This window comes from Passer montanus, unplaced genomic scaffold, assembly GCF_014805655.1.
Source record: "Passer montanus isolate IOZ18808 unplaced genomic scaffold, ASM1480565v1 scaffold196, whole genome shotgun sequence".
Classification (NCBI taxonomy): Eukaryota; Metazoa; Chordata; class Aves; order Passeriformes; family Passeridae; genus Passer; species Passer montanus.
This window is the reverse complement of record NW_024366547.1, coordinates 88639-113180: the sequence shown is the minus strand read 5'-3', so window position 1 is coordinate 113180 and position 24542 is coordinate 88639. Positions and strand designations below refer to the sequence as shown.

The 24542-nt window shown below is 43.6% G+C and overlaps 1 protein-coding gene across 1 annotated transcript in view; it reads left to right on the top strand.

Annotated features, from left to right (window-relative positions):
• MCU (mitochondrial calcium uniporter) overlaps window positions 1-24500 on the top strand; it is a gene marked incomplete at its 5' end in the record, with an annotated part of 81151 nt that extends 56651 nt beyond the window's left edge. Inside the window, 7 exons of the mRNA XM_039706704.1 lie at window positions 11545-11614; window positions 15507-15677; window positions 16704-16808; window positions 18994-19154; window positions 19636-19839; window positions 21330-21446; window positions 22545-24500. Coding sequence (XP_039562638.1) covers window positions 11545-11614; window positions 15507-15677; window positions 16704-16808; window positions 18994-19154; window positions 19636-19839; window positions 21330-21446; window positions 22545-22622 — 906 coding nt within the window. The remainder of the gene's footprint in view (window positions 1-11544; window positions 11615-15506; window positions 15678-16703; window positions 16809-18993; window positions 19155-19635; window positions 19840-21329; window positions 21447-22544) is intronic.
• Window positions 24501-24542: the final 42 nt, after the last annotated feature.

The following is a 24542-nucleotide window of genomic DNA, read 5'->3' as shown; positions in this document are numbered from 1 at the left end:
ACAAACTGTAAAGGTGTCTCTGACAGCTTGTATAACTCAGAGCCAAATTGTAAATTGCCTTCTTCTAGACCACTGAACACCTATCACAGTATATTAAACCCAGTTTAATTGATTTGGAAAAGCTTTAAGGAAGTGATCAAGCCAAAGATCTCCTGTTACTTTCCATTCCAAATCCCTCTCTCCCAGGATAATCTCTTTTCCCAAGACTGTTCATTTTTAAATGGCCTTACTGACTAGAAAAAATAAAATTTTCCTAGTAATTTTGTTTCTAGTGGTTCATTTCCAAGGCTTCTCAATCTGTCTTAAAATGAGTTAATGCTCAGCCTTCATATAGGAAAGAAGTGTGAACTGCAAACCCTTTGCAACATGTATATATCTCTGGTGTGTGGTTTGCAGCTTATGATTGGGCAAGTAGTTCAAATCAGCTTTTTGGACTGGCTGTTGAAAATGGATTTGTTTGGTGTTGGATCCTCCTTGTGTTTTATTCTTTGGATGAAGCTGCAACACCTTCTATGGGGAAAAAAACTGTAGGTAGAGGTGTAAACACAGGATATTATATGTTCTGTGCTTTTAAAACAAAATAAAAATACTTGAATTGAAACAATTTGAAACATTTCCATTAAAATCCTACTAAAACAAGCCTTGCAATCTAGGGGATAGAAAATTTATAGAAAGCAGTATTTCGAAACAAAGAGATGGAATGGAATGTTTGGGTAATCCTGGTTTATCACACATCCTGGCAGTGGTTAACTTGATAAGTTAAGGGAAGTCATAGGTCTGTTTTTCTTTAAGATTCTTTAGTGATTTTAACTTAGATGCCTGGACTTAATCATTATATAAACTAAAGGTGGGTTTGGGCATAGTGTGTGCCCATAAACCCCGTTTTGGCTGGTGTTGCCAAGACAGAGGAGGGAGCTTTGGGAGGGGACAGAGTGGATTGGTGCTGAAGGTGGCCTGGCCACGGGCACTGCAGTGGCACCTACAGGGGGGCAGCAGTTCTTCCCGAGGGTATCCAGCCTCTGGTCCCCACAGGCTCAGCCTGCAGGAGTGATGGATGTCACTGAGCTTTGAGGGTGGCACTGGCTGTTAGATCAGTTTACAGCTTCCCTCAAACTTTATGTGTGCGTGCCTCCGTCGTGCTTCCATGCATTTGAGCCTAATTACATTCAGTTTGTAGCACAGCAATGCCATGCAGGAGATGCTCAGATGAATAGCTCTGAGCTATTAGGAGATGCTGCTGCAGTCATTCCCTTTATCAATGGTCAATTAAATAAAAACCTTTTGATCTCTGGGCCTCCTGCTTATGAGCAATGATGAAGCAGTGAGTGAGTGTTCCAGTCAGCCCCACCTGCTGCCAAGGCTAGGGTCTGGGGAGGAATCCCACAGGTGATAAAAGCTTCTCCTCCTCCAGAGGAGCCAGGAGCAAGTTTGTGTTTCTGAAACCATGCAGGATATGCTGTGGGTGCTGCTTGTGCTGTACAGAGGGGGTCAACACCACTTTCCTATGGGTAGGGAGATGGAGCACCTCTGCTGTGAGGAACAGCTGGGAGAATTGGGGTTGTTCAGGAATTGGGGCAAGAGGAGCTTTGGGGTAACCTAATTGTGGCATTCCAGTATGTGAAGGGGCCCTACAAGAAGAGAGACTATTTACAGGGGGGGATGGCTTTAAACTGCCAGACGGCAGAATTAGTTGTGATGTTGGGAAGATATTCATCCCTGTGAGGGTGGGCAGGCCCTGGCACAGGGTGCCTGGAGAAGCTGTGGCTGCCTCTGGATCCCTGGAGGTGCCCAAGGCCAGGTTGGACAGGGCTTGGAGCAATCTGGTCTACTAGAAGGAGACTGCCTGTGGGAAGAGAGGCTGGAGCAAGATGATCTTTAAGGTCCCTTCCCACCCAAACCATTCCAGGATTCTATGACTCTGACCTCCTCCTCTCCCAAATAGACCAGGTGAGATGAGCAGGGAAAAGCTGAACTGGGAAACCTTGGGAACTGAATTTAACACACTAGTTAAGGATCAGGTTGACAATTAACGTGTTTGTGTTCTTCCTGCACGTTACTGGTGTGTCAATAGAGATCTGCCTCTGCAGAGCACTGCCTTTCACTCCTGCTTTAACTTCTGCCAAGTTGCCTCTCCAGGCACGTACCTATGGCACACAGGAGGTGAGCATTGCACCATCTCCTCTCTCAGGGCACAGGAAGAGGGCAATCCTGCAAAATAAGTAAAAGTACATCGTTAACCAAAGGACATTAAACATTAACATATAGGTTTATTAAGTTTGCATGTAAGTATCCTTGATCTGTGGTCTGGTAGCACAATGAAATGGAGTTCTTTAATGGCTTTAAAACATCCATATATATTTTTATTGGATTTTTTTTTCGTTTCCTTGTGTTGCTCTAGTCTTGCCAGGGAGCATCAGGGATTTAGAAGCCAGAGTTGCACAGTAACCGTCCTTATAGCAAGTAGCATATCCAGGTGGAGAATGTCAGGCATCCACCCTTAATTCTGGAAGAGGATTCTTCCAGGGCTTCATGAGAGGTGTGTGGGACTAGCAAAAGGATTGATTTTTACTGTACTAATCTCACCTGGTGGTAAACTGCTGCAAACTGATTGTAGAAAGCAGGGAAGAATGCCAAGTTGAACATCCTACACTTTGGTATTTCTTCCAGAATAAACCTGGCCAGTGTGAATTGGCTGCAGGTATTTGTAGCCAAACTTAGTTTTTGCTTAGGGTCTGAACTTGTGAGAATCAGAGTATCTACAAAGCTTGTCTGCCACTTTTGGGCAGCACTCTTAAACTTCCTTGCTAAGTGTCTCATAAAGGATTCAGTCCTAAAGTGAGTTTGGCCTCTAGGCTCACCCTGTAAGGCTCATAATCCAAGAGAAGGAACCGCTTTTTGTGGACTGCCTGGATGTGCCTTTGTGGGTACAGCCTCTTGCTGTCTGAGAGTACTTACCTTTCTGTTCCACCACTTTTTGGACCAAACCCAGGTGTAAAGTTAGCCAGAGAGATGAGATTGTTTTGTGTTGTGCTTTCCTGCAGGGAGCTGATGATGTAGGACTCCCCCAGCAGCGGGATGTGCTGTGGCTTGCAGGATGTTGCACCTCTCCGTATTTCAGAGTGTGCAGATCCTCCCAAGCTGTGCATGAGCTCTCTCTGACTCTGAGCCTGCACGAGCCTGCTGTGCCTTTTCACCAGCGAGGTTCCCTCGTTTCTGAGTTTATTTCCCTGGAAAACCAGTGCGAGTTGGCTGCTCCCCAGCACGCACCGAGGCAGAAGGAATTCCCCTGCACTTGTGGGAATCTCGCTCCATAACTCTGCTCGTTGTTTCATTCTTGGTGCTGGGGGTGCAGGGATGTCAGTGAGGTGCTGTTTCCTCCTCACTGGGAAGCTCTTTTGGCACTGGGTGTTGAGAGGCAAGAGCTCTTGTTTGAAACTGGTTCTAGCAGAGGCTAAAGGAGTCGCCTGATGGGGTTGGTAAGTGCTAGAGGAAGAAAATCAAACAAGAAACCAAACAACAAAACAACAGCTGAGCTGCCCTGGGGAAATTGCTGAGGGGAATCCATCTGATGCCTTCTCTCTTAGTTATGCAGTTTGCAGCTGTGGGTGGCTGAGAGAGACAAAATCCCTGAAATTAGTGAGCTCAGAATTCACTGAATTCTTCAAACTTCTTTTAAACACTGGTTGACAGCCCCCTTAATTTTGAGAAGAGAGTTATAAACCTTTTCAGTGAGATTCAAGTGATGAATCTGGAAATTAGGGAAATAAATTTAGCTCTCAGGTTTCAAGGCTGACAGAGGTTTAAATGCATCCTAGTGTTTTATTTGAGTTCTGTGTTTCAAGCCTTCAGGATTCAAAGGAATTAAAATTCTCAGTTTTTTTTTTTTCCCAGTAACCATGAGGATTGTATTAAAGAAGTGGAATCCAAATCATCCTGCTTCAGTAAAGCAAAAATATTTTCATGGTGAAGCTGTGATCTGACATCACAAACTGTCAGGGAGAAGTTCCAGCCCTGTTTTGTGTTGTCTGCCAGAGGCAGGAAGTTCTGTGTGAAGGCTGGGTGAAAGAGGGAGTGTGAGGGTCTGGTGTACCCTGCCTATCATCTGCCTTAAGTTAGGAATTGGATATTTCTCTGTAAGTTGTTGTCACTTGCAATAAAATTAAGAATATAGACTGAGAGAAGGTTTCTGTTTGGGGTTTTGATTTGGTTTTTAGTTAAGGATGAAGTGATGTGGATGGTGGCAAGGGAAGCGGCTGTTAAAAGCAATAGATTCTGCCTTACAAATGTGCTTAAGATGTCAGCTCAACTTTTTTCCCTTTTATTACCTGCTCTTCCTTCTCCTGTCTCGTAGAGGCTCAATCAAACCCATCAAATGCAGTGATGTTCCTGCTCCACAACAGTTCCTGCTGCAACTCCTCGTTTCAGTATCTCCAGAGCAGCAGTGATGCCTGGGAGAAAGGCACAAAGAAGGATGAGGAACAGTTACTTCATCTCTGCTTTTTCCCTTTCCTGCAGAGAATTAATCTCTTTCCTCCTACCCCCTCCTCTTCCTGGACACTGTGGATTACCTGCTTCTTTTTAGGCAGATGGGCAAAGGAAGCAGGATGAGAAAGGAATATTTATAGCTCACCTCCTGTTTATATTCCCTTCCTAACAGATGTGATAGAGCTTTGTACTAGTGCTGGAAGAGGAGAAAATTCAGGCAGGAACAAGAACTGAGGCAAATGAAGATCATTTGCTAATGCGTAGGTCATACAAACTGCTTCCAAATGTAAGGAATAACACTTCCCACATCTTGCTGGCATTGCCTTTTTTTGTGTCCATCTACAGCCTGATTTTAAAACACAGAAGAAAAAATCCACAAAGAATAGCACTGCAGTTCAGACGTGTTCTTGTTTGCTTGACCTTCATCTTCATGAAACGCTGCCCTGCGGAGGCAGTGGGTGCAAAATGTTCTTTTTGGTGCAAAATCTGACCTCTTGAGTGGGATGGAGTAAGGGCTTGCTGTCAAAGAGAGAGAGGAATCAGTTCAAGCCAGTGGGATTTAATCAGACAAGTGTTGTTTGGGTCCTGGGAAACGAGCTGTGTGGTTTAAAAAGGCAGCAGCTTGGACTTAGAGAAAATTGTGCTCAGAAGTGTGTGGCTTGTTGCTATCACTGCGAGGGCACAGCTCTGGGGTACAGGATTGTTCTCTCCAGCCAGATCCCTGGGTGTTTGCATGGAGGCAGTGTGAGCTGTACCCTTTTGGGAACAGGAGGTGTTTTATCCCATCCCAAACTCCCAAACAGCAGCCCAGGGTACGCCTGCTGGGAAATACTGCAGCTATATTGGCTGTGTGAGTGTATCCAGAGACCTCAGCTGGAGAGGGTCTTCCATTATCAGGGTTGAAAATCCCTGATAAAGTTTTGCTCAATTTCAAAGGAAGATTGAGATTTTTTTTTTTGTATTTTTTTCTCTCAAAGAGAGATCGCGGAAGTGCGCCGTGGTGTCCAGGCACCTCAGAAAGAAAGGAAGGGGGTGAGAGATGCAGGCAGACATCTCCAGTGGCAGACAGGCTTGTTTTGATCCATTTGGAGGTGTCTGAGGAAGGCAGGGAGGGCGCTGAGGAGGAATTAGCAGGAATTAGCAGGAATTAGCTGAAGCTGGCACTGGCAGGAGGTTGGTCCCTCACGAGGCGCTGCCATCTTCCCCTGGTCACCCCACTGCCCTCAGAGCCCCTCCGTGACACTGGCTCCTCTGTGAAGGGTTTCATTGGCAGACTGGTTTGATAGTCACTGGGTGGGGTGCCTGGGGCTGGGAGGGGTTTCTGTGGGGGCTGTGTGGGTTGTCACGGGGCTGAGGGGGATTTCTGATATCTGTGGGGTGTCTGGTGCTGAGGGGTCTCTGATGGTTATGTGGGGTGTCACGGGGCTGAGGGGGATTTCTGGTGCTGAGGGGTCTCTGAAAGCTGTGTGGGGTGTCATGGGGCTGAGGGAGATCTCTGATGTCTGTGGGGTATCATGGGGCTGAGGGGTCTCTGTGAGGGCTGTGTGGGGTGTCATGGGGCTGTGAGATCTCTGTGATGGTTTTATGGGGTGTCACGGGGCTGAGGGGGGATTTCTGATATCTGTGGGGTGTCTGGTGCTGAGGGGGTCTCTGATGGTTGTGTGGGGTGTCACAGGGCTGAGAGGGATCTCTGATATCTGGGGGGTGTTGGGGGGCTGAGGGGGATTTCTGGTGCTGAGGGGTCTCTGATGTCTGTGGGGTGTCATGGGGCTGTGAGATCTCTGTGATGGTTTTATGGGGTGTCACGGGCCTGAGGGGGTTCTCTGATATCTGTGGGGTGTCATGGAGCTGAGGGGTCTCTGATGTCTGTGGGGTGTCATGGGGCTCAGGGGGGTCTCTGATACCTGTGGGGTGTCATGGGGCTGAGAGGTGTCTGTTATCTGGGGTGTCACAGGGTTGAGGGATCTCTGATATCTGTGGGGTGTCACGGGGCTCAGGGGGGTCTCTGATGTCTGTGGGCTGTCTCAGGAGGCTGAGAGGTGTCTGGGGTTGAGGAGTCTCTGATCTCTGTGGGGTGTTTGGGGCTGAGGAGTCTCTCTGTGGGGTATGCAGGGGATGAGGGATCTCAGGGCGCTGTGTCTAAGCGGTTTCTGGGCAGAGTTGGATCCTGGATAAAGGGTTGGGTTAGGGGCAAAGTGTTAATTTCAGGCTGTTTCTTGATATTATCTACTTAATTGGCAGTAAATCAACTTTCCCGTAGCCCAGTCTGTTAAGCCAGTGAGGAGTGGTGACTGATCTCCCTGCCTTCATCCTTTTATCCTGCATCCTGCTGTCCTGTTCCCGAGGAGCGAGGGAGCAGCTGGCTGGGCAGCTGGCCCCGGTCAATCCCTCACAGCTCAAAGTGCTTCAGTCCAGTCAGAGCTTGTGTGCTGGTGCAAAACCACTGGCTGTGTTGGGAAGTCACACATCAAATCCCTCACACAGCAGGGTTCTGGTCAGGGCATGGTTTTGCCCTGAGTCTCCTTTACTTTGCAAACAGCTGGTGTGCAGGGAAAGGAAAGGAAAAGGGGAGGTTAGACGGGAACTCTGTGTAGATTCTTTATTTTCTTTTTTTGTTTTGGTTGGGATTGAAAGCATTTGAGATGGTATTTTGTGTTTAGACTTAGATTTTTTTTAAATTATTTTTTATTTATATTACAGTCTCACAAGTTGTGAGTTCTACAGTATTTCACTAACAAGTTACAAAAAATGGCTTCATATCTATCTCTACAAGGTCTTTTAAGGAAAAACTATCGAATTAAGAAATGACACTTAAATTATTGTTACTTTTAACATAACTAATCACTCGTGTCTTGTTAATGTAGACTTTTCTGCCTAATTACAAAATACTACTCAAACTCATGAAGAAGAAGGTGAAGAAAGACTAGTTACTGCTTTAAAACTTTTATCTAAGCTTTAAATATATTATTATATTTTAAAACCTTAAACTCTTAAGTTTTCTACTGAGTGATATTGCACACTTCTATTCAAACTACACACTCATAATCTTAGTTCTGTTATTCAGTTTTGGAATGGCCTCAGGTCAAATGCTGTGTTCTCCTGGGGGTCAGTGTTCATGAGCACAGAGAGTCTGAAATTCTCAGCATCCAGGATTCTAACATCCTGTTTAAGAGAGACTAAAATATGACAGATTGAGTACAGGAGCAGAAACGAGGTAAAGACAGATAAGTGGAGCCCTTCAGCATGTTTGAGGTGGGTGGCTTGGCTGCTGGGGCTGCCTGGGGAGGTTCACAGCAATTTTTGTCACTGAGATTCCAGCCTGGAGGTTTCAGGATAATCACTTCTAGTGCCAGGAAAAGACATTCAGTGTTTCATGCAGCAGAAGTTGGGATAGAGAGGAAAATACCTGTTTCTTGTTGGAAAAGGTGAGCTGCTTTGCATCAGACTTAAGGCAGCCCCATATAAAGGAGTCCCCTCTTAATTTGTAAAATAGATGTTGCCAGAAGCACTTGCAAACGTGTCTCTTAAATGCTTTACTTGTAGTAAGAAATTTTTATGCAGAGAATGCTCTGTTTTTCACAAAAGCTCTGCAGTTCTTGCTGCACTGGTGCTCCAGGTAATGAGTTAGCAGCATGTTCTACTTGGGTTCTAGAGTAAGATGTGTTCACCTTTTTTTAATGCTTGGGGTGTTTTTTTCTTTTTCCTGGTCAACCTCTTTTGTGATTTTAATTAGGGTTTGGAGACTCAATCTCCTAAGTTGTAAGTATTCCATCGCTGATAATTACATACCTAGAGAGCAGGAGCTGCTCCCTCTTTTTCCATCAGAGAGCACTCACTGGGAGCCAAATGGTTGATTTTGTTCAGCAAGGCTTTGATTAACTTTGTCATGCAGTCAGTATTGAGAAAGCTACATTAGGACCTATAGAGATGCTGTTATTTTTGCCTTTGGGTTGTCTCATGTGGACCTGGAGGAAGGATTAGTTTTAGGTAGAGGTCTGGAACTTTTTTCCTCTTGCTCCTTTAATCATTTTGGGAGCAGCAGCTGCTGCATAACCCTGAGCCTCTTAGCATGCATCTTACTGCAGATAAGGCAGGAAATGAAGGATCTGATGGATGTGGAATGTGAATTCCTGCATGTGTTCCTGTGAGACCCAGAAAGTTACCCTAGTGCTTAAAGCTTTTTGTTTTTGTGGTCTGGCTTTGGTGCTTTTCACACTCCCAAGTACTGCTTATCTCGGGAGGGGTGGACAAGCCTGTATCAGCTAAAATTTGGGTGCAGTTATTGCACACTTGGCTGCTGAAGGAGGGTGAGCTGTTGGCTGTTCACCTGAGGGGCAGATCTGGTCAGGAAAAAGCTTGAAATGAGTTCTTCTCTGTGCCCTGCACTGCTCTGATCCCCAGCTTCAGCCTTCTGACACCTTTCTGTATGAAGCTGTTGAGCTGCAGGCATCGGATAACGCAGTCATTTCTCTCCGTCTCAATTTTAAAACAACAGTCTTCCTTCAGAATAAAAATGATGGATGACTCCGTAAGCTCTTGCTAACCTTGGATGACATATCATGACATCTTGGTCTCTGCTCAGTTTTGAGCTCATTTGTTCCTTTTTCCCCCTTCCTGCCCAGTAGAGGCTGTTTTTGTTGATGAGGAACTGTAGCAGCAGCACAGTTCAGAGCTAGGAGTGACAGATACAAGTGCTCTAACAGATCTCTCCTGTAAAATGTATTGGCAGCACACTGCTGGGGAGGGGAGTGTTAAGGAAACAGAGGGGTTCAGCCCATATTGGGATGCAAGAATTGTGCAAGGGGTTAAGTCTGGGGGCACCTCAGCTTTTTGATGAGTCACCTAACATGCCCTGGTTTTTTTCAACCTGTTTTGCCTTTTCCTGTTTCGTTCTATGAGGGCAGGAGGCTTCTGGAGTGAGCTTGTATCTGTCAGACACTCGTAGCCTTAAGGTAAAGTCTTTGCATGTGCTACCTGATAACATCTTCCAGCTACATGGTTATTGTGCAGTAGGATAATGCTGGGTTTAGCAGGGTTTAGGATGTTGTGAGAACTGCGTTTTTGGGCTGCTGTCCACATCTGGTAGAAAAGCAGTCTTTCTGTGCAGTGTTTGAACAATGAATGAATTATGTTGTCTAGAGGGGAAGAGTGAAGCAGTAAAAACCTCATATCAGTGCTGGCTGTGCTGTGGGATCATGTAAAACTGGTCTATAAACAGTCTTTGGGTAGTGCTGTCTGATTGAGGAGGCTTTGTGTCTCACTGAGTGAATTCTGCCCACTTGTTTTTGTATCTGATACTATTTTTGGAAGGATTGAAATTCCCCTCCTTAGGTAAAAATTGGTTCTGAAAATCGATTTGCATGTGGTACTACATCTGATCCTTGAAGCTTCTGACTTTGTTGGCTTGGCATTACTATTATATTATTCACAGAGCTGGATTTGTACAGGATGTGGGGCCATAGCTGTGTTTTTCGCAGATAGTTTTGAGTCCAAAACCTGGGTTTTTTCCTGTGGGAGAGGTAGTCCTGGTTGCTCAACATTAGCACATGCTGTCAGAGAGTCAAGAAGACTTGGTTATTTCACTTGCAAAAAAGCAAATTTGCCCTTTAGTTCCCAACACACAGGTGTTTTTTACAACATTACTCTTGTTGAAACATTCAGCTTCCCACTTGAGTTACAGCTGTTTGGTGCCCACTTATTTTCCTGTCTGATTTGACCCTGGGAAGCTGAAAATGCTGCTGAGAGGAGGCAAATTGAAAATGACTGATTTTTGTTGTCAAACTTGATAGAAATGAAATATAAATACAGCACATGTCACAGTGAGTTTCTAGAGCTGTCAGTGCAGTGACCATCAGGGCCAAAGGTCCTGCTTTCAAGAAAGATTAGTGGAAACTATTCTTGGTTTGGATATCAGGCTTCAGAGGACAAGGGAAGTAGCAATTAAAGCCATTCAAAGTAGATTATCAAAGGCAACCTCATGAAACACAAAGGTCTGGACAATTTGGCAGAGAAGTAATCAGCATCCTGGGTTTTGTTTGCAAACTTCATTAGAAGTTTACTTAAACAAGTCCTCCCTGTAAGATACCTTTGTGAAAATGTAGGTTTGGCAGCTGTGTTTTAGCATTCAGCAAAGAAAAAAGTATCCCAGACCATAGGAATGTCCAAATTGGACAGCAGCTGTTGAAAAATCTGAGGCCAGCCACTGAAATATGAACCACCAGAGACAGGTGAGAGCTGGTGTGTTACTCCTTACTGTGGTGTACAGTTGGGCTGGTTTGTGCCGGAGTTGTAATTTCAGTGTTGGGGAAGGATTAGTGTATAAGCAGTGTAATATAATCTGAAAAATAGACTCTAAATCAGTCTGGTTGTAGATTTTCATGGGCAAATGAGTCTCTTGCCAAGTTTGCAGAACATGCAAACCCATTCATATGCTTTCTTCCTGTTGGGTTGTTGTTTCTTATTTTTATAGCTCAGTATTACAATTATTGCTTTTTGTGTTGGAACAATTTGTTCTTCTATGCACAGGCATGTTTACTGCTTCGTATCTCAGAGTTTGGCTTCCCTCTGTAAGGACACGAGAAAAGTAATGTTGGCATGGAAAACAACCAAAGAGAATGAACCTGTTAATCCACAACTCTGTAAACATCCCTCCTGGTTATGCAAAAAACTTCCTTCTTTAACCTTTAAAGACTTGTGCTTAGATATAATTTCTGCTCTGTGTCTGTGTAGTAAGCTAAATGGATTTCTTAAAACTGGTTGACCGTGTGGCTTTAAAAATCCATGTCACATTAAGGAAAACAAAGCACAGCTGTTCTGTTACAGACCCTCAGATACCTGTGTGGGGTGAGGTGTGTCGAGGTGAACTTGGCTGCGGGGGGAATCCCTGTGGGGTGACAGATGGGAAGGGAAGAGGCTGTTCCTGACAGGTGCTCCGGCTTTGTGGCTGCCCCGGACGGGAGGAAGTGCCTGGCGCGGGCATTGGGGAGGGGGCACAGGAGATGGCACAGGGCCGGATCCTGCCAGACTCTGAACATTTGTCCTTTTTCCCGTGTTTTCCAGGTGCATCAGCGGCTGTCTCCTTGGCAGAGCGTGAGAGTGGTGTATTGCAGTACCGTAGTGCCCTCTGATGGTGAGTACACACCAGCTCCTGCCTCACTTGGACTACCACAACTCAGGTTTCATTCCCTGCCCCCTTTTCTGGTGGAGGCTTCTCTGGCTGGGCACCAATCCAGTTTGGAGCTAAGGAAGCGACAGAGAGAACAACGTCAGAAAGAATTAAGGCAATGGGCAACTTTTCTATGAACTGTCCTTACAAAACTGGACAGGCTTTATAAAGAAAGACGGAATTGCGTGCAACTGTCTGAGTCCTTTTGCCAGACTTCTTTCTGATGTGGCTGTGAGGTCTGTATGACTCCTGCCCTTCAGGGTGCTGTCCTTCCTGGAGGGAGGTGCCAGAGGCTGGAGCCAGGCTCTGTTCAGTGGTGCCAAGCACTTGGACACAAGGCAAAGGGCAGAAACTGATGCACAGGAAATTCTACCTGGACATGAGGAAGATCTTCTCCTCCTGTGCACTGGAACAGATAGCCCAGAGAGGCTGTGGAGTCTCCCTCACTGAGGATGCTCCAGAGCCATCTGGACACAGTCCTGTGCCATGTGCTCTGGGATGTCCCTGCTTGAGCAGGGAGGTGGCACCAGAAGACTCACTGTGGTCCCTACAGCCTGACCCTACCTGCCCCCTTAAGTCCATTTATGTAACAAAAGTGCAGTTTAGCTACATGCCAGAATGGTCAAAAGCATTGTTTACTGCAGTGAATAAGTTTTGAAGCCAAAGCAATGTTATTCCTTTATTTAAATTCTAGGACAGTTCAAACATGAAGCTTTTTGATAAGGTTGTCAGAGCACAAAGCAAAAGGATGCACTGGTGGAACTTTAAAAATCTCCGTGTGCTGCAGTGCAAAGAGGAAAGGAGCAGCTTTCAGCTGCTTAACATCTGCATGCTGTGCACAGGGAGTGGAGCACTTGTGCTGACAGACATGGGCATTGAGTGGATCCTCTCCTTGTTAAGGCTTGTTAATAAGGTCTGAAAGCTAATAAATGAAGGGTTCCTGCCTCCCCTGCCAGGATAACAAGTGTGCAAAGACAAAGAGAACATGACTGACTGCTCTGCAGAGCTTGCATGAACACCTGGCAGCTTCAACAGGTAGAAGTGTAGAGGATGTGTGAGATTGAGAAGATGTCTGCCTGTGCTGATTTGATTTTACTTTCCCTCATGTTGCACTTGAATAATTCTCTCATTATTTCTTCTGATAACATTACCTTTACCAGTAGCCAAGGTTCAACGCTGACTTCTTTGGCAACACTTTTTTTCTTTTACTGTACTTAGTTTTGACCTTGTTTGTTGCTCAAGTTGATATTAGGCAAAAATGGAAATCTTAAAAAAAAAACAAAACACCCATGACCTCCTGCTGGTGCACATATGATTGAGTCAAAACTTTGTAGTACTTGGATGGAACTCATGCCTCAAAGCAACCCCACACTTAATATAGCATGTAAAGCTTTTCAAATCCCCCCCATTCTCATTTAGCACCATTCCTGGCCAGGCTGTAAGTGACTGTAAATGTAAGTGCAGCACACTTGTATAAAATTAATTTCTTTTACTTGTCCCATGCCTTTAAATCCTGGCTTAAAATTTAACTAGGGGAAGATTAGCTGAAACCTTAGCTCTGTAATTAGAGAGGTGCCAAATGCTTTGTCCACTTAGGAACTTGTGAAGTAGATGCAGAAGACAGGGCTGTGGGAGAGAAGAGTACATCTGTATCACAGGGGCTTGGTAATAACTTTTACTGGAGCTGCCTGCTGCTGTCTGTTAGGTTTGTGTTACTGTGTCCTTCAGATTTCCTTCTTTTCTTTGCCTCTTCCCTCTTCAATGCAGTAAAAGTCTGACCAGCATTGCTTGTGTGGGAGGTGGTGAGAGGATTAACCTGCAATCACAGACTTTCCCCTCCAGTGAATTAAGCTAGGAAATTACTTTTACAATGTTTTTGCAGGCAAAATACAAAGCAGCTGTATTTACAGGCTTATGCACCCTATCTTTTGAAGGGAAATAATTTGGTCTTTAATACTTCACCTAAGCTGGAAATCCTGGTGAAAGGCTTTGTTTGTGCTCCTAATGCTGATGACTCCTAAAATGCAGCAGGACTGTTCCTGGTAGGCACTTCCTCCAGAGCTGGCAGTGCTGGAGCTCTGGTTGTGGTGTGGTACCAGTGGGGATCCATGGAAAAAGTGTAAATGCAAACATTGTTCTCTCTTTTTGTCTGCAAAAATCTGCCTCACTGCCTGTGTGATCCAGGTAGCGTTTTAAATTTAAAGAAAACCTGGTAGCTGGTGTCATAACAGCTCCTGCTAAGGAGGTCTAAATTCTGTCTGGCAGTCCAAATAAATTAGCACTTTGCTTTATTTCTTTCCAGTAAATATCTGATTGTTGTCTCTGAGTTCTGTGCTTCAAAACACTAAAGCTCCTAAAGTCATGTCAGATTCTGAGTCTTGAGAAGAGGCATTGATAGGTTTTCAAATACTGGGGCCTCCTAGGATGCTTTAGTTGTTTTAGGTATCCATACTTGGTTGCTTCCATCTAGTCTTCAAGGACTTGAAGGCAGCAATCCTTTGCAAGAGGAGAAAAAGCTTTTTTATGCTTGATTAATTTCATGAAGGTGTGTGATAGTTAAGAATGAGAAGAATTCTTCTGGCTTTGTACAAGTGCACTTGGTAAATCCTTTCTCAATATCTACGATCCCCCATTTTTGGAAAGGTGTGTTGCCCCAGGATTTGTCCCCATAGTTCCCTTTGCTAATTAAAATAACATTATTTGCCTTTATTTCTATTTCTGTTGACTTTTTGACTGGCTGGTTTTGGTGTTAGCTGCTTAAAATGACTTGGCATGTCAGTGCATGAGTTCAGTGAGTTTAAGGAGACAGGAGTTGATCAAAGCTACAACAGGTTGGGATACTGAGGCAGATGAATTGTGGGTGGGTGTGACTGCACCATCCTTGAGACACAGCAAATGCTCTGAGCAATAAAAAGCCCTGTGTGGTTTTACCTAACAAAGATACCTATAAAAGCAAATAGTTTTGAGGTGTGCTGTTACATCTCAGCAACTACGTCACTTGAGGACAGTTATGACTGTGATTCAATAAAGGGCTTAGGGAATATGAACTTTTAACTTCTCTTTTCTATATGGATCTCACGAAGTACACGGAGCAGGTTGTGGCAGTAAAGCAATAACTAGCTTACAGCTCATACAGGTCACTACCATTGATTTTAGAATTACAGAAATCCTCAAGAACGCCCTCAGAAAAGCTTTTGGCAGCACCAAAGAAATGGGAAAATCTTGTTTTATCTACACCTAAGTAGTAATGCCTGTCTGGAAAAGTACAAAGCATATTGATCCCATGAATTTTAGATTAAATGACCTTGAAGCCTAAACTCAGAGTGCTGTTCTCCTACAGCCTCATGCTCCTTACTGTTTTCTGACATGTTTTGCCTCAGGACAAGGAGGAAGAAACCAGAACTAAATAAGAATATAAACATTTGAAGTGGGTCCTTCCTTGATGTTTTCTAATAGACACAATCTGCCTTTGTCTCCTGAGCTATAAATCCTGATATAAATAGCAGTGTTTGTCTTCCATAGTCCAGAATGCTTTCATTCTCAAAACCTAACCAAAACATACTGTGCTGTCATGTTATGGCTTTTAGCTATCATGTTGCCTTTAAAACAAAGGTGACTGTAGAATCAGTAACTTTTAAAGTAAGTGACTTTTACAAAGTACAGAAAAATACTGCCAAGTTACTGGAGTGAGAATCTCTGCTATACCTCAGGTTTTTTTTGGCCTTATCTCTTGAGAAGACTGAAAGTTTAATCTATTAGATTCAGATTATAATCAGGTTTGCCTCTTCTCTATGGAAGAAGTAGAGAAGATCTGTGACCCTCTAAGGATGATCTCGTGTTTTTGTTGTGTCTGCAGAAGTGACGGTGGTTTACCAGAACGGCTTGCCTGTGATTTCTGTCAGTCTTCCATCGCGGCGCGAGCGCTGCCAGTTCACCCTGAAACCCATCTCAGACTCTGTCGGGGTGTTCTTGCAACAGCTGCGAGCAGAGGACAGAGGCATTGATCGGGTTGCAATCTACTCAGCAGGTACTCTTGTTTACAAACTGATTGATTTACTTGCTTGCCAGCTGTCTGCATCCGGCCTTTGCTTTTGAAGTAGGAGTTTGCTGTGGTGTGAGTTCTCCGACCTTCCTGAAAGAGCCAAAGGTAGAAATGCTATTCCTAGAGTTAGAGTATTGTGTAGTCAGTGCTGCCAAGGAAATCAGTCCTAATGGAGATGTGTTCTGGTGAGTTCCCTACTATTTAGTAGGAAAGATGCAAGCTGTGCAACCTGCATAGAGGTTCAAATTGACTTATAAGGAATTGGGTGTGGAAGGTGGTACATGGGAAACATTATCGTGTTTTAGCAATTAGAACTCAGTCATGCTTCACCTTTCATTGTCCTGGCAAAAAGTATCATCCTTTACAAAGAATGCTTATGAAGAATATTTATGTTATTATTGTAAATAGCTAAGAATTTAAAGTTATTTTATAAACTCAAATTCCATTTTGGCATTAAGGGACTCTGCTCTTTGATTTTTGGTCATATAGTAAAGCACATCAAGAGATCAAGTTCATCTGAAGACTTCAGTATCGTGCTTTAGCAATGAGAACTCAGTCATGTTTCACCTTTCATTGTCCCGGCAAAAAGTATCATCCTTTACAAAGAATGTTTACGTTATTTTTGTAAATAGCTAAGAATTTCAAGTTATTTTGTAAACTCAAATTCCGTTTTGGCTTTAAGGGATTCTGCTCTTTGATTTTTGGTCATATAGCAAAGCACATCAAGAGATCCAGTTCATCTGAAGACTTTGCTATTTTTATTAAAGAGTGTTACTTTCTTTGTATTTTTGTACACTACTCTCATACTTTGGATGTACTATTTTTTTCATAGTCCAATACTGTAAATTAAGAGATCCACCTTCTGGTTTTCTGTAAATAATATTTACATTATTCTATTTACAAAGAATAGAAACCAAACAGCTGGTTTGGGATGGTGTTACAACTTAGCCACAGCATGTTTTAAGTTCTTTGTTCCTCCTGCTTAATGCATCATCTGTGTTTTCCTTACAGATGGCACACGTGTGGCCTCCTCCACAGGCATAGACCTGCTTCTGCTGGATGACTTCAAACTGATCATTAACGATGTCTCCTACCACGTCAGACCACCAAAGAGAGGTAAAGCAGCCTGCTTCTGCTCAGCACTGGGGGTAATCTCAGTATCCACTTCCCTGCTTCACTGCAACATGCTTTATTAACTTGTTCAGGAGCATGATGTGTTGTTTCTAATGTGAAACCTCGTGGTTTCTAATGTGAAACCTCGTGGTTTCTAATCCTGCCCTTGGAACCCAATTTAGACATTTCCGAGTAGTCAGAATAATCACTAATGAAAAGCAGATATTTCATTTTGTTCAAAGCCAGTGCCCCCAGCCCTCAAGAGGAATAAACAAAGAAATAGAATTCCTTTTAATTTCTAAGTTTTTCAAATTTTTTTTTTAAATAATTACTGGAAAGTAATTTAATTTAATTCATTCTGAAGGAATACAAGACAAGATGGGAATTAGATTGGAATTTAGATTGTCTGGTTTGGAAGAATAAATTGTTGCTTCCCCTGACAGCTAACATTGTTTCCATTTAAGTGTGATACTTTGAATATTGCAGATAAAACTCAAAACCCCGTTAGCTACCAAACAGTGAAATAAAGGAGACTGTGCCCTTAAAAGAATCAGGTAGGAAGGGAAGGGAAAGCAACCTATTCTGAGTCAATAAGAAAATCCATTTCAATAATATTCTTTGAACGTGTGTTTTCAAGATGTGAAAACCTGCAAAGAAGCTTTTGAGACATTTCAGCATTACTGGGGGAGGCAGGAATTCAGTGTTTTTATCTGCCCTCTTTCTTCTGGGCAGCTTCATAGCCTTCATAAACCACCAGGTTCTTGCTTGCCTGTAGTTACCTCTGAGGATTTAAACACGAGGGACAGCTTGGGAAATGCTGTTTCTGTTTGTCTCCTGGCTCACAGATGTGGGAGATTTTATTGTTCTGTTATTCTGGAATTGGGAGTGGAGTGTACTGGGTGAGATGGTCTTTCTCTCCTAAATGTGGGGTAGACTGACCTCTACTAGAGATAATTTTTTTCCCCATCTCATTAAAAGCACCTTAACAGAAGGCTCTCTGCTAAGACTGGATATCTAAACCACTGAGTATCACACACACAAAGAAATTCCTCTGCTGTCACCCACTGTGTACTGATAGGTGAGCTCTGGGATCACCAAGGTTACAGGAAATTGTCTCCTAGGATGCACTTGCCAAGGAGATTTCTATAGTTTGTGCTAAAATGAATGTGCCTCCAAATAGGCACTGAGATTAGTTCTGTCAAACTTTTCAGCTCTTGCTTTTTCAGTTTTACAAGATCACCTTGTGTATTTGAGAATGGAAATGCCAGAATACTGTAATTTTAAATAAGTGCTTCTTGATGTTCGCCTCAGTAGGAGCACATGAAATTATGTGCTTTGTGTGTCTTGGCACAGGCAGCTGAGTCACTTTTTTCCCTTGAGCTTCTGGTGTTAAAACTTAAGCTGTCCATAGCTTTTTGAGTTGGTAAAATCATATTTTGATACCTTTAGGTACAAGTCCAAAGATGCTACAAAAATTAATTTTTTATTTGGTTAATGTCAAAATATTTTGCTTTCATTTCAAACTTCTTTTTTTTCCATGTGGACTGTAAAACAATACAAGTAGTCACAACTCCTTTACAAACTGGTGTCCTCTAGGAATCCTTTTTGAGTTGCAATGCAAGGATAAAGGTGTTTTTGAGTTGTGGCCCTGTTCTTGTTTCTAGATGCCGTGTGGGAGAGCTTCACTCCTTTGCAGGCAGCACAGCACGGGGTGTTACCCACAGTGCACAGGGAAACAATTCTTGGCACTGGCACTCCAAGAGCTGCTGCTGAGGCTGTTGTGGGGTCCCTAACCCACAGTGTTCAGTTGCCACCACCAGTAACTCTGCTTGCTGGTGGTCTGTATTCTGAATTCTGCCCATGTCTTGACAGCTGGTGTGATGGATCGTGGCTAGTTTAGTTCGTTTGTCTTGTATATAAATATGAATCAGAAGCAGCTGTTAACATCTGGCCAGCTTTATAGGACACCTCTCTTTTCATTCTTAGCAAATTTTGGGACTATCCAGTAGTAAGGCCTGGTTTTCTTTCAAGGGAATCACATTGTCTCAGAATGCTGGAGCTCTTCCAAAGGCCTCCTTGTTGAGAAGATAGTTTTGTTTGTTTCCGGTGCAGACTTATAGTGGTTCCCCGAGGGCCCATGAGAAGCCCTGTGGGCACGGTGGATAAAGCAGCCTCTGTTTTTCCCTAGAGCTCTTAAGCCATGAAAATGCCACGACGCTGAATGATGTGAAGACGTTGGTTCAGCAGTTGTACACAGCCTTGAGCATCGAGGAGCACCAGCTGAACAAGGAGAAGGAGCTGATAGGGAGACTAGAGCAATTGAAGGAGCAACTAGCACCTCTAGAAAAAGTAAGGAGTTTCTCAGTGTGTTGTATTTATCTTCCAAATGCAGCTTGGATGTGTTTCCAGATTTTAATTGGGTCCCTGGCATGCTTCATATAGTTTTAAGATCACTGAACTAAGTGTTTACCAAACCACGTCTGCTTCTGGTTTATGTGGAAATATTTTGTTTCCTTGCTTCAAGTAGTTGGAAATGAGCTTGTTAGTAAATAAAGGCTGAGACTAATGCAACAGAACATCTCTGAACGTAGAGAAGTAAATACTTTCCTGAGGCATTCAGAGCATGCTCAGAGTAAATATAGGTGACAGCAAGATAGTGATGGAAAAGAAGCTGAGGTTTGTTTGTGTAAGCATCATGCATAATCAAATCATGTTTCAAACCACTTAATGTTGCTATTAATATAAGGGACTGATTTTACATTATTATCTCTTAACAATATTAACATAATTACTTCTGAGACTGCAAGATGTGTGTTTCTGCCTTCTGCAGGTAAGGATGGAGCTCAGCAGGAAAGCAGAGAAGAGGACAACCTTGGTGTTGTGGGGAGGCCTGGCCTACATGGCCACTCAGTTTGGGATTCTGGCCCGCCTCACCTGGTGGGAATACTCTTGGGACATTATGGAACCAGTCACCTATTTCATCACCTATGGTAGTGCCATGGCAATGTATGCTTATTTCGTAATGACCCGCCAGGTAGGACTTGTTGTGCTGATATTGACACTTCAGTAGAAGACTTTCTCTGGGCTCTACTCCCTAGAAAAATAGCAAAGTTGTGCCTGGTAGAAGCTGCTTAGCCCCTTCTTTATCCTGTTGGAAATCAGATGCTACTTGTTTCATTGTGCTGGCCAGGGAGGTGGTGTGTGGCTGTGGGGTGTTCTCATGGTGGTCCTGGCTAGTTGTCTTACCAGAAATGTTTTTCTGTGTTTGGTGACTGACTGCTGTAGCCAGATTCCTTTCTTGGCAGTGCAGACAGGTTTGGCCTGAGATGCTTTCTGAGCTTCAAGGAAGCCCTTCTCATGTGCCATGCTGGCCTTTTTAAGGAGCCCAAGGATCAGGCATCTTGTTGGAAATGGCTTTCACAGATCTAGCCTCCCATCCAGATGAAGAATCCATCTCTGGATCCTTGTAATTGTGACAGATTCTCTATGGATTTTCTAGTGCATCGTTTTTTGTCTCATCAGTTCCCAATTCTGCCTAAATAATGAGGAAGGAAGGGCTCAAAGTGTCTCTGCTGTCACAGGGCCATCAGAACAGATGCTGCAGGTGTTCTAGCGTGGTGTCCCAAGGGTCTGTCAACTGCATCATTTCAGGGACAGTATTTATAGCTTTTCTCCCTCCTTTATTCCCCACAAACTTGTCAGTACAAAATGTTATTTCTTGTTGTCTCTGCATAGAAGTGTTCACACATGGGACAGGAAGGAGGAAGGTGCTGGTAACTCACTGCTGGAGTGTAACAAATGAGTAGAGAAGCAAATGTCTGACTTTGCTGGGTCTGGCAGGGGTGGAGTTAATGTTCTTCAGAGCAGCTGGTGTGGTGCAGTGTTTGGCATTTGTGGCCAAGACAGCCTTGGTAACACAGCAGTGCTTTTGCTGTTGCTGAGCAGTGCTGGTACAGCATCAAGGCCTTCTGTGGTTTTTGTTCTTCTCTGCTCTGCCCCCTCCCAACCCTCCTCTTCCCATCCCTGGGCATAGGCTGGGGGTGGGTGAGGTGTTGTGAGGGAGCACATCTGGGACAGCTGCCCTGAACTGACCAAACTGACCATACCACATGATGTCACATTTTGCAATAAATTGGGAGGGAGTTTCTCCAAAGCAGCTGTTGCTTAGAGTCTGGCTGGCTTTGGTCTGCTGGCAGGAGATTGCTTTTGCATCACTCCTATATGGTTGGTTTTTTCCCAGTTATTAAACTGTCTTTAACTATACACTTAAATCTTTCTTTGTTTTTTCCTGCCTTTGGATTCTCTTCTCTCTCCCATCCAGCTGTGCAGCAGTGAGTGACTAGGTGGGGGTTTAGCTGCTGGCAGGGGTCCCCCACCACTGTGTGAGCTTGGAGCAGGCTTGTGCCTTCTGTCAGGAGCTGGTCATTCTCCCAAAAACACCCAAGACATACTGTGCTTATGGCATCCTCTGCTGCCTCCCTGCTGTAGCTTTATTCCTATTTTCTCTCCTTTTTTTCTCTTTAGGAATATGTTTATCCAGATGCCAGAGACAGACAGTACTTATTATTTTTCCATAAAGGAGCCAAAAAGACACGATTTGATCTAGAGAAATACAATCAACTCAAGGATGCAATTGCTCAGGTAACAAGAGTTTTTCCAGAAACAGGATAAAGAAATTACTGCTTGCTAGCTCTTCGTTACTGTTAATAGACACACCTCAAGCAAGAATGAATGTATTTTAAGTTTTCAGCCCATTTTCCTGTCACAGCCCCACTGCAATCACTAAACTGGCTTTGATATTATCAGGAATAGAACTGCTGGAAGTGTAAATCAACATGAAACCCATATCAATCTTTCAGGGCCTTTCAGAAACTGCTGGTAAATCTTGAGTTGCTTCAGACTCTTTATGCTTCAGAGGAGCCTAATTCAAGATTTCTTTGCTTCTCAGCTCCTACACACCAGATGGATTTAGTGAGGAATGAAGTCTTGCATCCATTCAGTTCAGGTCTTCCTGACATAGCACTTCAGTGCAGTCCTGGAAAATAATGTTCTGAAAATGTAGCTGTATTGTTAAAGTCAGTGGGGGCAGATTTCTCAGACTCTGGAGACAGACCCTCTTAACAGATTATCCACATTGTGGGATCTGTTCAGCAGAGGACAGAGATGTTTCCTTGTTTTTCTTATTGCAGAAGGATGATGTGAGCAGAAAAAGCAGAGTCATCACATTATTGTTCACTGCTCTCTATCATCCTTTATTCCCAGGCTCTGGAAATGGCAGTGTAAGATATCCAGGGCAAGAGGAGATTTACCTCTGCTTTGGAGAACGAACTGCATAAGGAAGTTCTGGGGTTTCTTAGGCCATGTTGAATACAGATGGCCATATTTTCCTGGAGCTTTTCTTCTAGAATCAACAATCCCTAATAATCTAGTTGGGATGTTGGTTTGTTGGGTTTTTGTTGGCTTCTTTAAAATAAAATATTCCAGTGAATTTATGGGGATCCAAATCTCCCCTACCCTGTTTCTTTAAGTGGTTGCATACAGACAACTCCAGAGAAATACAGCAGAGAATGGTTTTTGTAGATATGAACTTTCAACTTTATTTCACTCTTTGGGCAAATTCCTGCTGGACAGGGAAAAAAACAAGGAAATGTGGGAAAGCTTTTCTTTCTCTAAAGGGAAGTGGTATTGGGGGAAGTTGTTTTGGGAGCTTGTGCTTTATAACGTGTCTTTTACTTTTAGGCAGAATTGGACCTTAAGAGGCTTCGAGACCCACTGCAAGTTCATCTGCCCATCCAGCAAATTTCTGAAAAGGACTGATCAGCAAAGAAGCTCTGAACCCCAGCAAAAAACCTGTTCATAGCTCTTGCCTTTTTTAATTAAAGCATTGCAGGTGGAAGCTGGGACGTGGTGTGGGGGGTGGAGGGTTTTTACCTTTAATCAAGACAAAGGACTGTAAAGGGGGAAAATCTCTTAAATCTGAAGATGGGACATTGTGGAATGTTAGTTCTGAAAAGGGCTTGGCAAATAGTCACATTTTAAAAACTGTCAGAATGGCGAGTGTGTACAAATACAGGATTGGGAGGTTCATGAAGAGAATGTGATGCTGGGGTGTAGGGGTGTCTTCTTCCAGCTTTGCAGGGTCTGCCTCTTGATAAGACACCAGCAGCCTGCTTAGCTTTTTAAATTTTCCTTTACCTGATTCCAATCTCTCTTTCTCTCTTGAAAAAAAACAAAAGGAGAAAAAAATAAATGAACAAAGAATCCAAGCCACCTGGAGCTCTGGCTGGTGATCAGAACTTGCACTCCACCGCCATTAACACGCACACTTCTGGTCAGACCTGGTCTCTTTTATAAAGTTACTACAAGACTGCTTTCTACTGGAAAACCGTGAGCTTCCCCTTCCCAGCCCACCCCCCGTGCTCCACTGACTTCCTCCTTTGCTTATTTGTAGCACAGATTGGTTGTAGCCCAGTGAGAGAAGGAATGAGTTTTCTTCTGGACATTTGATAATGGATGTTTTGGATTATTCCCTATTAACTCTCGAAACTTTGCGTCCCAGTGCCCTTGAGCTCCTCCTAGAAATCCATGGCAGCATTGCATGAGCGGTTTTTTATATTCAGTCTTAAGGCAGGGAGGTTCCCCTCTTCCTACCCCAAATCTGAGAGCCACCTGGACTATGAAATTAGGAAGGCCTTAAAGGATTACAAAGCTGTTGCCAGAATCATGACTCCTGCTTTAAAATGGACAGTTTTGGAACATGGAATAATGAAACTCGATAGTCGACTGCTTGTGTAATGGGATAGAAGGTTTCACATATTGTCAAAGCATTTCCCTTGCCCAGAGGCTTTCTGAGAGCCTGGGGGTCTTACAGTGTAAGACACAGAACTGCTTGGGTTTCCCCTGATGAAGTAGCTTTAAGTGAACTCTGTGTCCACAGGTCAGAATTTCTTAGGAGTGGCTAATGACATCTCTTGTTCTTAGCTAAAAAGAAATAAAGGAAGGAAGGTCAACCCATTGCCCTCTCTCTTAGCCAAGGCTGGCTGCTTTCTAAGCAGATAAAACATCTCTTCACTCAAAGCAGGTCAGTCTGGTTTAGCACCCTGCTGATAAATGCTGTGGAGACAGGATGAAGGTGGGAGAAGGACACTAAGCTTTATGTACAGAAAGGCTGGCTGCTTCTTTTTGATGTTTCACTACTACTCCTCACTGTGTCATGGAAAGAGGCTTCTGGGTTTTTTTTTTGGAGAACCATGTTTTAAAAATATAGGAAAGAAAATAATTCAGTATTAATTAGATGCCGGGTGCCTTGCAGATGTGGAAACACAGCTGGGATTGCTGCCTCTTCTCACTCAGTGGCATGTTGGACTGAATGGGTGCATGTTTCTAGTTTTGTTTTTTTTTTCTTCCCTCCCCTTTCTCCTCTGTCTTTCCATTTAATTACATTGTGTGATTATTTTTTATCTGTTTTATCATGTTTGTGTGATGAGTTTTAAAAGGAAAAAAAGTGAACACAATCCTGTAGCTGAATTCTTGGTGTGTGTTTGGGATGAGGGAGGGAGCATGGAGAAAAGTCCTTCTTTAAAAAAAAGAACAAAAAAAAAAACCTGAACATGTGTAAAATCCTGTATCATTTATGAAATATGTATAAAAGAGCAATGTACTTCTGGAACAATAAATAACTATTCAATTTTTGAATCAGTGCTCTTGAATAATGTTATTTTCCCCAGCTGAGAAGAG